Source organism: Amblyomma maculatum, chromosome 11 (genome assembly GCF_055883805.1).
Source record: "Amblyomma maculatum isolate TAMU_Amacu chromosome 11, ASM5588380v1, whole genome shotgun sequence".
Lineage (NCBI taxonomy): Eukaryota > Metazoa > Arthropoda > Arachnida > Ixodida > Ixodidae > Amblyomma > Amblyomma maculatum.
The window spans coordinates 46,768,398-46,783,512 of record NC_139354.1 but is presented as its reverse complement, the minus strand read 5'-3'; the positions used below and the strand labels follow the sequence as shown (position 1 = coordinate 46,783,512).

Genomic DNA, 15,115 nt, shown 5'->3' with positions numbered 1-15,115 from the left:
GTACAGCGACTATCTGCATTGTTTCTACCATGTTGTTTCTCTCGGCTCCTGGGTTTGAAATAAATTATAAGCAAAATTATAAAAAAGCCTTTTGTATTTTTTTTATTGTGTTTCGGTGTACAGAAGATCGCGTCCCGGTCCGGCGAATGTCCAAAGTGAAAGTAAACAAACACGGCCGGTCTGGAGCTCCCGCGAGCATGCGCGAGCGCGCGCCGCTGAATTGAAACGCTGTACGCTGTCATCACAGCGTGTGCGTGCCGGCAGGTATTCGATTCAGCAAGTTCGAATACATCGGTGAACAGCAACAATATTTTATAGCTGCAGGACTGACGCGCTAAGTGCAATGCCTCCCAAAACTGCCCATTACACGCTCGTCGGCTTCTGCCCGGAGCTTGATTGGAGGCCTCTGAGTTTTGTCAACGCCATCCCACCGAACAAGGTGTGCAGCGCCTGCGGACTAGTACGCAAGAAGACCGCGTTGGTGCCTTGCATGCATGTGCTCTGCGAGTCCTGCTACGAGCAATGCACCCAGGAAGAAACTCGCGTTTGTCCGCTCGACGGCTGTGAGTGGCACGATGAAGGCGACGTCGACTGGAAGGACTTTCCTCTAGATCAGCTACTGAAAAGAGAGGTTAGTCGCCAGACACTTTCAGCCTTGTTATTAATTATTTTTTTCAGCGACTCACGGAGGTCGTGCGACCGTATTGGTCGAAAAGCGACTGTCGTAAATGGTCGCATTGGTCAAAAAGCGACAGTGGCAGGTCGTTCGACCACGATTTTCCAGCTTTGCGACTGAACAGATCAGCGGCTCAGCTGAAGTCGCGGCGGGTGTGCGACCGGCTGTCGCATGCGACAAGCCGCGCTGTTGACCGATGTTCACACTTGCAAATGCGACATACGAGTCGCTTTCCAGATCTTGTCTATCTTGGCTGTTCACCTCATAGTATAGCGTGTTGCGCAATTAGAGGTGCGATGTAAAATGCTTCTCCCAGCTAACCCGCGGCATTTTGCACAGAAATGGTATTTTGTTGCTAGTATTTTTTTATACCAAATTTGTTTTGGGTATTTGCCTGATTCGATCAAAAGAAGTCAGACGTTCCCATCTTATGCGGCGGCGACGACGCCAGACGAGCCGCTGCCCCAGCGATGGTACTGGTGGCGCCACCTCATGCTGCTTACAACAACTCAAACCTTCTGCCAGAAACGTTACCTCCTACAGAGTTGTAGCAGCATGAGGTGGCGCCACCAGTACATTGCTGAGGCAGCGGTCATCGCCGCCGCATAAGATGGGAACAACTGACTTCTTTTGATCGAATCAGGCAAGTACCTCTAACAAATTTTGTATCAAAAAATACTAGCGACAAAATGCCCTTTCTGTGCAAAATTTTAACTGCGAGGATTTCACGGTTTAGCTGGGAAAAGCATTCTACATTGCGCCTCTAATTGTGCAACGCGCTGTAGAACCATTTTTTTAACGTACACCAGTTACACTAGTTTAGCAAAAAACCATTGGAGGTATAGAGCTTATTCACGTGACGTCATTGCAGCCTTCCTGGCAACCATAGAACGCTTAACGCAACATGAGAGAGGGAGAAAGAGAGAGAGAGGGCCTACGGCGAATCAGGTACGGCGTCGGTGAAATCCGAGCTCTGGTTGGACGGCATTTCAAACAGCGTCACAAGTATCCAACAAATGAGTGGCGTGCAGCAAGGAGGACACTGGTAGACACTTTTTAGTTTCGAACCGCCCAACCTTATGGCGTCTCCGCAATACAGAGTTGCCACAACCACCGCCTGCTCAACCTGATAGTGAATAGGGTCTATAGACCAACACCGATCTGTGACGTAAGCACGATGCGGTGGTGCTTCTGTCGCCAGGCTGGGCCAACCAATGTAACTAGGCTAGGTTAGTTTTCAAACTGCGGTGTTATGCGTGGGACTGCGAACCACGCATGCCAATCGGTGGCGCTGCAGTCGCAGCAGGCTCTAGCTCTAAGAGGCTCCCAACGCCGGGCAAGGCAGTCAACCTAGTCTCGTAGTCATCGAAGCCGCGGCGTTCAGTCAAGTCGTGGAGTTTTTTCGTGTGTTCGGTGGGAGTGTGATGATTTTAAAACGTTAAAACAGAAGCTTGGGCATGTTGGTAATCCATTGTGTAGAACAGCGCGAAAAAAAACGACAGGGACGAAGGAAGACGACAAGACAAGCGCTGACTTTCAACTGACAAGTTTATTGCATGCCTGCATCCATATATATGAATACGTTCACACAATAAAAGAAACAAGAACAACTAAACAAACACCGGAAAGTGGAAGAATGCAATCGAACCATGTGTCATCCAGAAATTTCACGACGCATCATTTTCTCGTGTTCATGAATCTTACTTCACGTTCCGATAAAGCTATAGACGGGCTGCTGATACAAGTTTCCTTTATCCTGTTGATTTCTTTTGCTTCTAAAATCTCCCGAACTGTCTGGTGACACGAGAAAATGATGCGTTGTGAAATTTCTGGATGACACATGGTTCGATTGCATTCTTCCACTTTCCGGTGTTTGTTTAGTTGTTCTTGTTTCTTTTATTGTGTGAACGTATTCATATATATAGATGCAGGCATGCAATAAACTTGTCAGTTGAAAGTCAGCGCTCATCTTGTCGTCTTCCTTCGTCCCTGTCGGTTCTTTTTCGCGCTGTTCTACACAATGTGATGATTTTGTGGTTTGTGCGGCATAATATACGCACAGTGGAACTATGCCGACGTGCTGCGTGCCCGGCTGCACGAATGGTTATCGGAAAGATACAAGCAGCTCACACTGGCATTTCTTTTTCGCTCCGAGCGATGAAGGACTTCTCGCCGCATGGAATAGAGCTGTTCCACGTGCAGACAAGAACCTTTCAGCGAAGTCACGAGTGTGCGACCTTCATTTCCACGATCAAGATATCCAGAAAACTTACGTTTACATAATCGAGGGCAAAACGGTAGAAATTCCTCGTGGTAAGTGGAGCCTTACCAAGAATGCCTTCCCGAAGGTTTTTCCCAGCCTGCCGTCATACCTATCAAAATCACCAGAAAAAAGGCGCAGGGAAAGGCGAGGAAACACTATGGTGGCGCATAAAGCTCATGAAGAACATCGAGGCGACGTTGAAAAATCTCAAGATGAGCTCTTCTTTTTGGGGTCTCCCGGCCTTGATTTGCCAACTATTGACGACCTGAAATGTATTCAGTTGCCTCCCCACTGGCGAGTGATAACGCTTCGCGACAGTAACGTTGAGCTTATTGCATTTTTCTCTTTGAAACTTGCAGAGAACGCATTGCAAATTGAAAAATGTGTTGTCGTAAGCAGTGACATGTTGGCTACGGCAAGCGCCTACGGTCGTGCAGCGACAGCTTTCTCGAGTGTGACCGTCCTCTCGCCGGATGACCTGGCGGCTTTCCTGAGAAAAGTTGACAAGCTTCATGTTTGTGAGGGATGTCGAGGCCCTTGCAGCCACTGCAGTTCATCTAAGTTCAAGGTGCTGTCACCACAGCCTGTGTGTGCGTCCTGCCGGGTTCGCAAAAAAAGGCTCCTGAGAGAAGACACGCGACAACGAAGTGGAATTGCCCGAAGACACAACAAAGTGAGGAATTTACAGAAAAAGCTTATGAGAGCTACAGCAAAAAACGTTTTCTTCATGCAAAACATCAAGGAATTGAAAAATCAGCTCACAGTTGAAAAAACCAACTCGATTAACAAGGCATTGAGTTCACTCCCTCCTCTTCAGCAGCTGGCATTTCAAACATTACTTAAGCAGTTGCAAGCAAAGAGTCCTAGAGGGGTGAGATACTCCATAACATGGTCATTGAACTGCCTGCTCCTCTAGATAGCAAGTCCAAAAGCCTACAACATGATCCGGAATATGAAACTGCTCCCCTTACCAACTTGCAGCCGACTAAGTCAGATTATTTCAGGAGTGCCAACCAACTATGGATGCAAGGAGGTTGCCCTGAAGACAATCCAAACGTTCTTCAAAGACAAATCAATTGTTGAGAGGCTTGGCACACTTATACTAGATGAAGTCAAGCTGAGACAGTCAGTTGAATTCAATGTGAACATATAAATTTGATGGCTTCATTGACTTTAGAACTATGACAGCACAAGGCAGAGCTGTGGCAGCAGCCCACAGCTCTGGTGATTATGTTTGTGCCGCTCTTTCATAAGTGGGTGCAGCCAGTTGCAAGTTTTGCAACTAGAGAGGCTGCTCCTAGCTTTATTCTGGTGAAGTTAATATTGGAATCAGTGCTGCAGCTGGATCAGCATGGTGCTTCAATTATTGCAGTAGTCAGTGACGGAGGTGGCAATAACAGGTCAATGTGGACACATGTAGGCGTCTCAGGAAATATTGATAAAATGGTAAACAAGATTCCTCGCCCTTCACTCGAAGATGAACGTTTTCTGCATTTCCTGTGCGATGCGCCTCACATTGGGAAGTGTGTGCAAAATAACCTGTTGACTCACACTTTTGCAAAGGTATGATATATTTATTTTCTTAATAACTTATTCACATTACCGCATACTATTTAGCATTGCTGTCCTGAACGGTTTTAATACTTTACTTTTCACTGGCTGGCTCAGATCTGATAAACTTTGGTCATTATCGGCTACTTCACAACACTGAAAAGGACAAGCAGTTAAAGATTGTACCAAAACTCACTGCATTTCATGTAAATCCGAGGAAGCTGGAGAAAATGAATGTCTGACTGGCAACTCAGGTATGGTACCAGTACCTTTTTATGCCTGTCACATAGTCTCTTACCATATACAAAAGGCATTATTTACTCAGTTCGTCATGCATCTGGAGACATCATATTTTTATGTTCTAATTTCAGTTGTTTAGCAGGAGCGTGGCCATTGGCATGAAGTTTTATCGAGAACATCGCCACCCAGAGTTCCATGATACAGTGGGCACAGAGAGTGTTACTCTCCGTATGAACGACTTGTTTGACGCGCTCAATGCAAGGTGTCCTACTGAAGGCATTCGGAAAGGTTCTCCTAAAATCAAGGTGAGGCAAGCTTGAATTTCCCGCTTACATCTTGTAAAAGGGAATTATTATAACAAACATACCTTTATTGCAGGTAATTAAAGACTTTCTTGAAATGCTTGATGCCACTGAGAGGAGCAGCATTGCACAAAACACTAGAATGTTTGCTTCATATGGAGTCTCTCAGAGTGACACTGTTGTCAGTCTTGGATATAATTGCTCTTCTCCATAATCAGAATGTTCCATATGTGCTCACTGTGAAACTAACTCGGGACCCCTTAGAGGTATGTGTAGAAATGCCTTTTTCTTTTGGATATCTTGTGTACAACCACTAAAAGCTAAGTGCCACTGATATCATGAAAAACACAATGATTTAGAAATTCTTGCATCCAAACCAATCTGGTGTTTTCAAGCTAATTAGCTTGCATGTACGTTCTTTGTTTTCAGTACTGTTCTAACTTTTGGTCATTGCTTTGTAAGATGCACAATCGCGTGTACTTCTAATCTACATGTCTAAAAATTTTTTTTTTTATTTCTAGCGCTTCTTTGGAGCTGTGAAATGTTTTGAAGGTCACGAAGATCACCCCACAATTACTCACTTTGGACAAATTTTTAGACTTCTTAGCCTCTACACACCTCTCAAGGTGGCCATAAAAGGCAACTGCACAGGTGAAGTGGACCCAGTCCTTCTTGCGGTTGACGAAAACTTAAACAGCATGAGGCTGGACGCACTTTCCAGGAAACAAGCCTGTGAGGAAGAGCTGAGAAAGATTATCAGTCAGATTGACTGGCAAGAACCAACGACTGACGACAGGCTCCAGCACAGTTACAGCCGCCCCACTGCGAAAGAGAGTGCCCTGTATTATCTTGCAGGGTACATTATTAAGAAATTCCACAAGTTCAGTATTTGTGATGATTGCCTGATGACCTGTGTGTCAACGCAGCATGTGCCGCCAGCAGCTATACTGACCAAAATGAGGTCATTCAAGCCTGGTGCTCTGCAGCATCCATCGGGTACTTTGTCCAGCATGATCAATGCAATCAAATGTGTCTTTGAAGAAAAGGTGAAGACTAATGAGGTTTTCGGAGATCTGCTTTGGTCTATTTCAGAGAAACTTTCTAAAATGGCTCTGGTTAAAGTAGGATGCAGCATTCATTACAAAGAGCTGAGTGCTCGCGGGATCAAATTCTATTGGACTACTCGTATGTATTTTTATTCCAAGTTCGTTCAACAGCATCAGAGCTCCAGCATACAAGTAAAGGCAGCCAGGAAGCGAGCCAAGCTTCTGTAGTGTTTCTCAAACTGCTGCAAGGTTATACGCACAGTACAAGGCCATATACTATGTCTTTTATTATGACCTTGTGTAATAAAAACATGGCCCTAGAGTAAAGCTAACTTACGTTCACTCAGCTGAGCTGCTGATTAGTTGCCGGTTTGCGACCAGCTGCAAATCTGGAAAATCGAGCAGAGGTCGAGCGGCCTGCAACTGTCGCCATTCGACCAGTGTGGCCATTTGCAATAGTCGCACGACCTTCACGAGTCAAGTGTGATCGGGCCTTTATTCTATGTGGTGAATAGTCAAGATAGACAAGATGTGGAAAGTGGCCTGCAGGTTGCATTTGCAGGTGTGAACATCGGTCGCGCTGCGCGGCTCTGGTCGCATGCGACAGCCGGTCGCATGCCCTTTGTGACTGGTAAGTGTTCACTGAATAGACCTTTAGTACCCCCACCAACACACACACACAAATGCAGCCACCACCGACAGGTGTTGAACTGCAAGAGCTTAAGCTGTTATTCATTGCGATTTAATTTCCCATAGATCTCGCTGAGATGAATTGTTTGATAGGTGTAGGTAAAAACGTCCCCGGAAAGAATGTTCCTGGGAGATTTGGCGCCGGGAAAAAAGTCCCCGGAAGAAAATGCCCCTGAGGAAGAGTCTCCTAGGAAAAGGTCCCCAAGGCGAAATTTTGTCCAAGAATATAACCTTCTAAAACTCACTTGGCAAAAGCAATTTACAGTTCATTCATTCTGTGCTGGCTTTGATAATAGATGTAAACATTCTGTAGGAAGCCCCGCTGGGGTGGCACAGTGAATACGGCGCTGGACTACTGTTCCAAAGGATGCGGGATCGAATCCCGGACTCTGCGGCCACTTTTCGATGGAGGCGAAAAGCAAAGCGCCTGTGTGCTGTACGATTTCAGTGCATGTGAAAGAATCCCAGGTGGCCGAAGTTTCCGGAGTCCTCCACTACGGCATCTCCCATAGCCTGAGTTGCTTTGGGATGCTAAACCCCACAAACCAAACCATTCTGTAGGTGCTGGGCCCTCTGGATGCCTGATTAGTACCATTGAGTAACCGCTATAAAGTAAGAATGCACCGCTGAAGCACTCGCATATCTTGAAGCGACGAGTGTCAGCTACTCTGTTCAAGGTGGTCTGCGTTTCCGGTGGTGATAGGAAAATTAGGATGACCTCCTTGAATCACCATTCTCAGCGTCCAGTACTGAAGAACTGACGAATTGGCTGACCTGCTCGTCACAACAAATACAGCTGCAGACAACTCCAGTTTCTTGCCATCACCGACAACACTTCTGTCCTTCAAAATGACCTTAATAGCATACACCAATGGTGCTCAACCTGGCTAATGTCTCTAACACTACAAAGACAGTACTACTTTCCATCGCCGCAAAAATTTACTCCGCATGCTTATAAAATTATTGATTCTGCCGTTACTTCCACTAACTCTTTTAAATATCTTGGTATTAACCTCACTAGTGATTTATCATGGACGTACCACGTCAACCACATAATAAATTCATCTAACCGAACAATTGGCTACCTTTGTCGTAATCTATGCGTGGCTCCTTCTTTCTTAAGACTATTAACTTACAAACACTTGTGCGGCCTACACTTGAATACGCTAGCGCTATCTTTGATCCTCACCAAACTAACCTCATCACAGCTTTTGAATCTTACAGGACCGTGCTACTCGCTTTATCCTTTCAAAATACTCAAAATATTCTAGCATATCCACATTAAAGCTTCAACTTCCTTCTCTTGCTTCTCATCGCCTAATTTCATGCTTCTGCTTTATCACAATGTTTTTCATAGTTCACCTCGTGACAGCCAGCTCATCCAAACGGAATGTCAAACATCCCACAAATGCCATTCTAACAGCGTCATCCCGCATCGTGCCCGCACTACTACATTCCAAAAGTCTTTTTCTTGCACACAGCTCGCGACAGGAATGACCTTCCCAGCAGCCTTGCCCTAACCTCCCCATCTTCAAATGAAGTCGATCCCAGCTCATATTGTGCCCCCGATTTGGTGGACTTTTATATTCTCTCAAAGCAAGCCCACCTACCCCACACTGCTTAATTTCTAACTGTGCTCGAACCTACGATCTCGTACACATGCATTTGCGATAGACTAGAGACCGTCACTCCTTTCCACATGATGCAGTATTCGCACCCCCACTGGCAGCACGCACTCTTTTTATTTTCCCTGCAATTTTTCCTACACCTTGAGACCTTGTATTCCCACACAGCCAGTGCTGAAAATGCTATTAGGGAAGGGGCGAGCCTGAGTATGTTCGCGGCGATGACAGTAGTTACAAGATGTGTTTACATGGTATGTTCCTAGGCTGATTGGTTTCTGTCATTCATTGTGGAACCACAGCACTTCTAGACGACATGGTATGTTCCTAGGATGATTGGTTTCCGTCATTCATTGTGGAACCACAATGCTTCTAGACGACATGGTATGTTCCTAGGCTGATTGGTTTCCGTCGTTCATTGTGGAACCACAATGCTTCTAGATGACATGGTATGTTCCTAGGCTGATTGGTTTATGTCATTCTTGTGGAACCACAGCGCTCCTAGACGACATGCTATGTTCCTAAGCTGATTGGAGTAGTTACAAGATGTGTTTGCATAGTATATTCCTAGGCTGATTGGTTTATGTCATTCATTGTGGAACCACAGTGCTTCTGATGACATGGTACGTTGCTAGGCTGATTGGGGTAGTTACAAGATGTGTTTGCAAGGTATGTTCCTAGGCTGGTTTATGTCATTCATTGTGGAACCACAGCACTTCTAGACAGCATGGTATGTTCCTAGGTTGATTGGGGTAGTGTTGTTCCTATATGTTCCATTGTATATTCCTAGCCTGATTGGATTTTGTCATTCATTGCGGAATGCATCATTGTGGAACCACAGCGCTTCTAGACGACATAGTATGTTCTTAGGCTGATTGGTTTCCATCATTCATTGTGGAACCACAGCGCTTCTAGACGACATGGTATGTTCCTAGGCTGATTGGGGTAGTTACAAAATGTGTTTGCATGGTATGTTCCTAGGCTGATTGGTTTCTGTCATTCATTGTGGAACCTCAGTGCATTTAGATGACATGGTATGCTCCTAGGCTGATTGGGATAGTTACAAAATGTGTTTGCAAGGTATGTTCCTAGGCTGATTGGTTTATGACCATTGTGGAACCACAGCACTTCTAGATGGCATGGTATGTTCCTAGGTTGATTGGGGTAGTTACAAGATGTGTTTGAATTATATGTTCCTAGGCTGATTGGTTTGTCTCATTGTGGAACCACAGCACTTTTAGATGACATAGTATGTTCCTAGGCTGATTGGTTTCTGTCATTCATTGTGGAACCACAGCGCTTCTAGACTACATGGTATGTTCCTAGGTTGATTGGTTTCCGTCATTCATTGTGGAACCACATTGCTTCTAGATGACATGGTATGTTCCTAGACTGATTGGGGTAGTTACAAGATGTGATTGCATGGTATGTTTCTATGCTTATTGGTTTCCATCATTCATTGTAGAACCACAGTGCTTCTAGATGATGTGGTATGTTCCTAGGCTGATTGGTTTATGTCATTCGTGTGGAACCACAGTGCTTCTAGACGACATGGTATGTTCCAAGCCCTGATTGGAGTAATTACAAGATGTGTTTGTGTGGTAGGTTCCTAGGCTGATTGGTTTGTCATTCATTGTGGAACCAAAGTGCTTCTAGATGACATTGTATGTTGCTAGGCTGATTGGGGTAGTTTCAACATGTGTTTGCATGGTATGATCCTAGGCTTAATGGGGTATGTCATTCATTGTGGAACCACAGCGCTTCTAGATGACATGGTATGTTCCTAGGCTGATTGGGGTAGTTACAAGATGTGTTTGCATGGTATGTTCCTAGGCTGATTGGTTTGTCATTCATTGTGGAACCACAGTGCTTCTAAGCATGGTATGTTCCTAGGTTGATTGGTTTCTGTCATTTATTGTGGAACTACAGTGCTTCTAGATGACATGGTATGTTCCTAGGCTGATTGGTTTCCATCATTCATTGTGGAACTGCAGCACTTCTAGATAACATGGTATTTTCCTTGGCTCATTGGTTTCTGTCATTCATTGTGGAACCACAGCGCTTCTAGATGAAGTCAGGGATATGACGAGAGACAGCACAATTGTATGTGTCTTTGTCTTTGTATACAAACACAGTGGTTCCATAATGACTGTCATGTGCTTGCTACATTGGGCACCTTAGCTGAGCAGGTTTATCTCTTGCTCTGCTCGCATTCTGCAACTGTGCGTCATTCGACAAGTTTTAATAATGCAAAAGCATTACTTCGCTATGTTCACAGATTTCTGTCCGCAGACCGCATCAGCAAAATTGTGTCCGTGGCAGTTGTAATTTAGAAGCGGTAGAGGTTAATGAGTGGTGTCAATGGATAGAGGGTGATATAATGTTATGTCCAAAAAAATAATTAGGCCAATAAGTAATTAGGTAATTAATTACAGAAAAATGTAAAATAATGTAATAAAATAACTACAGAAAGATGTCCGCAGCAGTTGTGAGTAATTGGGAAGTGATAGAGGTTAATGAGTGGTGTCAATCAATAGCGGGTGATGCAATGTTGTCTGAAAAAATAATTAGGCTAATAAGTTAATTATGGAAATAATTAGAGGCGGAACAGGCAAAATTGTGTCTGCAGTAGTTGTAATTGAGAAGTGGTGGAGGTTAATGAGTCGTGTCAATCAATAGAGGGGGACATAATGTCTGAAAAAATAATTAGGCCAATAAGTTAATTAGGTAATTAGGTGCAAAAAAATTAAAAGTAAAACGAAAACGGTCTCATTAGTCAATGGCTTGGCACCATAAATGTATCAAATACTAAAATAGTTAACTAAATCAGTCAGTTAAGGTGATGTCAAGGATGTGACATCATGAAACCATAAGTAGAGCCAAAAAAGGGCATAGGAAGGAATTGGTGCCAATTTGAAAGTACCAAAGACTGAAGTAGTTAAGGCAGTCAATTATGGTGATGTCTTGACGTCACGCAACCGGAAATAGAGCCGAAAAAGGGCATAGGAAGGGATTGGTGCACAATTTGAAAGTATCGAAGACTAAAATGGGTAAACAAGAAGTTAAGCAACTAGAAGCAACCAACAGCAGCGTTCATGCTTTCGCACTACTCCAATGCAGATTCTGCAGTGCTCTTTAATTTTTTCGATCCTGTTTTTGTTGTCACACGCTTTACGCCTCCTCAGGCACATTTGATGCAAAGCGCCATGCGTACAGATCGAGTTGGGCTACACCAGCTTGCAACTAGACTTTTGCTTCATTCGGGGCACAAGGAAACAAAATCCTGATGGCCTAACTCTTCTTGTTTATGCTCAAATTTCATTGCAAGGTGACATGCAGTGGGAAGTTTTATTTTACTGGTACACTTGTCTGATTCAGTCAAGATTCACCCCTAAACTTTTGTCGTAGCCACTGTACTTTCGCCGTCTCTCGCCCATATGCGGACACCTGTGCATCACGGCGGAGCATTCGTTTCTGCAATGGGTGGGAGTTGTGCTGTGGCCTCCACTGCTGTGGAACTTGGCCGTTTTCGTGTGCCATTGCCACATATAAGGATGCAAGGATTAATTGTGAACAATTCAAGCAAGAACCTTATTGGCATGTAACTTGAACCAGAATTATCAATTGGTTCATCCTTTTATTGAAATTTGAGCTCGAACAGATTAAAAGTTTGGTAAAAGTGTGGCTAGAAGGACTGTGGTGTGATGAAAGAGCACCATGTATGCTATCTCCTGAACAGTCTACGCTCTTGTAATTGGAAGCACAGCAGTGCGGGAGAAGAGGACTTCTGAAAATGTGACACATGCATATTGCTGGTTATTTTGCTCCACTGGAGTGCTGAATTGGTTCTTTAGTCTAAACTGTGACTAATATTTTCTTTTTAGAGTTACTAATATTCTTCTTATTGGATTTCTTATTAGATATACCAGTGCCGGTGACATGGATACAAATGCACTCTTTAAATGATTGCTTGGTCAAACATAGTGGGCCCACATGCATAGTCCGATATTTCCTTCAGCATTTTGAGACTCACATGCATTCAAAGAATAAATATAGGGAGTGCAAATGCGCTTTTCATCTATTCTTTCCTTATTGTTTAAACACAATGTTTGTGTGTCTGCATCTAAAATCCGACTTTTACGTGGTAAAGACCTGTTGGCAAGCAGCTGCTTACATGCACATGGGATCCACATTCAGGAAAATAAGCTGCTTTCCAGCTCTTTCCTTTTGCATAGATGAGTAGTTTCAACTGACATTAGCACAGAGACTTCTGCCGAGTCAGGATTGGTTCACACATCTTGGGCTGTTATGCATACTATAAAATTCGGAGCAAGCACTCCCTTTTACGCAGGGCAGCACCGAAACTGATGATGGCAACGACAAAATTTTCTCTCCTGAAAGAAAAAAGAGCACAGTGCACATAGATTTAAAATTTCGTCTCTTGGGGCTGGCATGCCGCCACAGAGGGCTCTCGCTACACCGCCGATGCAAACTGAATGACGCAAACCAATGTTCTCTTAGTGTACTTTCTGTACTTTCGGCTGCGCTTTCTGCCCCATGTTTGCCTGCTTGCACTGTGCCAGCAGTTCGCAAGTGGTAATCGGTGCAGTGTGCCGGTCAAACTTTCGCACTTGTCCCCTGCTTTAAAGTACAAACTGCATGACCAGGCACAGAACGTAGGAGCATAGCACTATAATTCATGTCATATATTATTTGTCAGGACTCGAAGTGAGTGCCTGTGCATGAAGTAAGAACGTAACCATATCTGTGGACTTCATGCATTGCTGCATTCTGCTTTTAACTTTACAGTACAGGAATATATGCAATATCATCTGTTCCTACACAAAACCAAGGCCTGATGTTAACTCACAGGGTAATTTACTGTGGCAAGCAAAATTATCAACTGCGTTTTTCGTTAAGTAAGTGGAATTTCGATATCCTCTTGTCTTTCAGGTCAAGTGCTGGAATGCAGAAAAGGGTTGTCCGCATGTGGCAGCCGCTTCCATGATCACCCAGCATTTCCACTCTGAATGCGTGCATCACTCTACCACCTGCCCCAAGTGCTCAACCAGCGTTCCTTGCCGGGACGTGTACACCCACCTCAGATCGAGCGCATGTGGCTCGGTGACAAGTCCTGCATGGGAAGTTCGAGACCAGGATGAATCCAAGGACGACACCGCATTTTCAGATGGAAGTGCATATCCCAACTCTTTCAGGGAAGCCTTTGAAAAGCAGGCAGGAGAACTCGAGGGCTTTCTGGAGAGAATGACTATTGACATTAGCACACATGGTGACAGGCTGAATGAAATCTTGCATGACATGAACACATTCAAAGAAACTCTCAAGCAAGAACTGGCAAATGGAGTACAAAATCAGGAGAGCCTGAAAGAAACTTTGTGTCAACTCGTAGCATCAAACGCTGAGATCAAGCAAGGTTTGACACGCAGTGACAGTGACACAGTAAGCCTCATGTTCATGGGAATAAGCCGTTTCGAAAAAATGCTCCAAGACGAGTTATATGCCATCAGAACGCAAACTGCTGGAAAGCTTTCACAGATTGCAGCTAGACTTGAAGCCAGTTCTGAAAGGAGAGAAGGTGGTTGGATGATGGGCTGCATCACCAATATTCTCCGACTTGCTAGGTTGCAAACAACGTGGTGTGACTTTATTGTGACAGGTGTGAGGTCCCTCCAAGAACAAGCGCTGAGGGAAGGTACCTCTTTTTTTGATTCCGAGGTGGTGTACTTGCGGGGCTACCATTTGTCGCCTGGCGTAGGCTTTAAGAGAGACGGTAGCTCCGTAGCCTTGCATGTTTCTTTAACGCTACACAAAGGTGACATGGACGAAGTTGTTCATTGGCCATTTGAGTACAAAATCAAGATGAGTATCGCACATCCTGATGAAAACACCATACTTAAGAATCAGGTTGCCACCGACTGTCGTTCTCCAAAGTATTATGGAAAGCCAAGAAATTCAAGCAATCATCCTGTTTATATTCCCGAGAAGTTGTTCTACCTAGAAGATCTCCAGAGAGATGGCTTTGTTAGAGGCAACAAGCTTCGTGTTGGTTGGCAGCTGTGTCTATAAGTGTCACGTCCATTAGTTCGGGGACCAATTTAGTTTTGTGTGTAGGACTGAAAGAGGCTGTTCTGTTTTCTTGATAATGCTGGAAGAAATAAAGGAATCTTTCTGGCCATTACAAGACTGCACTCTTAAAATAAATTTGCTATTTAAATATATTTCTGGCAGAAAGAGGCTGTCTGTTGCCTTGGTAATAGTAGAAGAAATCAAGGAGTCTTCCTGGCCACAACACAAGACTGCACTGTTAATAAAAATATGCTATTTGATTAGCAGTTACTAATGTTTACTTGTGGCGTCATCATTTTTTATGAGTGCTTTTTAATGTGACAACATTAAAGGTCCATGTCTGCAGAAAATCAGCATCGGCATTGTGAAAGAAAAACTAGCTCCAGTTCAGTTTGCCTCAGCATGGATATACATGCAAAAGTATTATTTAGCACTCATTTAGCTTTTCTGTGCCATGCCTTGCCATGTTTAGCTGTTTTGTTTTACTTTCTCACAGCACCGTCATCGCAAGCACCAATAGTAATCAGTAAAACTTGAATGCGGGCTAGTTTGTTACTTAAGGGTTATGACTGCTGGCACTGCATACTCATCATAAACACAAGAGGCAACACAAATGCAGCGTCAGCAATCATCAGCCA

At 44.2% G+C, this 15,115-nt stretch overlaps 1 protein-coding gene across 1 annotated transcript; it reads left to right on the top strand.

Moving 5' to 3' along the window:
• The first annotated feature begins 170 nt into the window (after positions 1-170).
• Positions 171-14,707, top strand: LOC146173737 (uncharacterized). Its single transcript, XM_084583753.1, has 2 exons — positions 171-631; positions 13,344-14,707. The coding sequence occupies exons 1-2, from the start codon at positions 344-346 to the stop codon at positions 14,475-14,477; spliced, it is 1,422 nt and encodes a 473-aa protein (XP_084439879.1). The 5' UTR covers positions 171-343; the 3' UTR covers positions 14,478-14,707.
• The last annotated feature ends 408 nt before the right edge of the window (positions 14,708-15,115 follow it).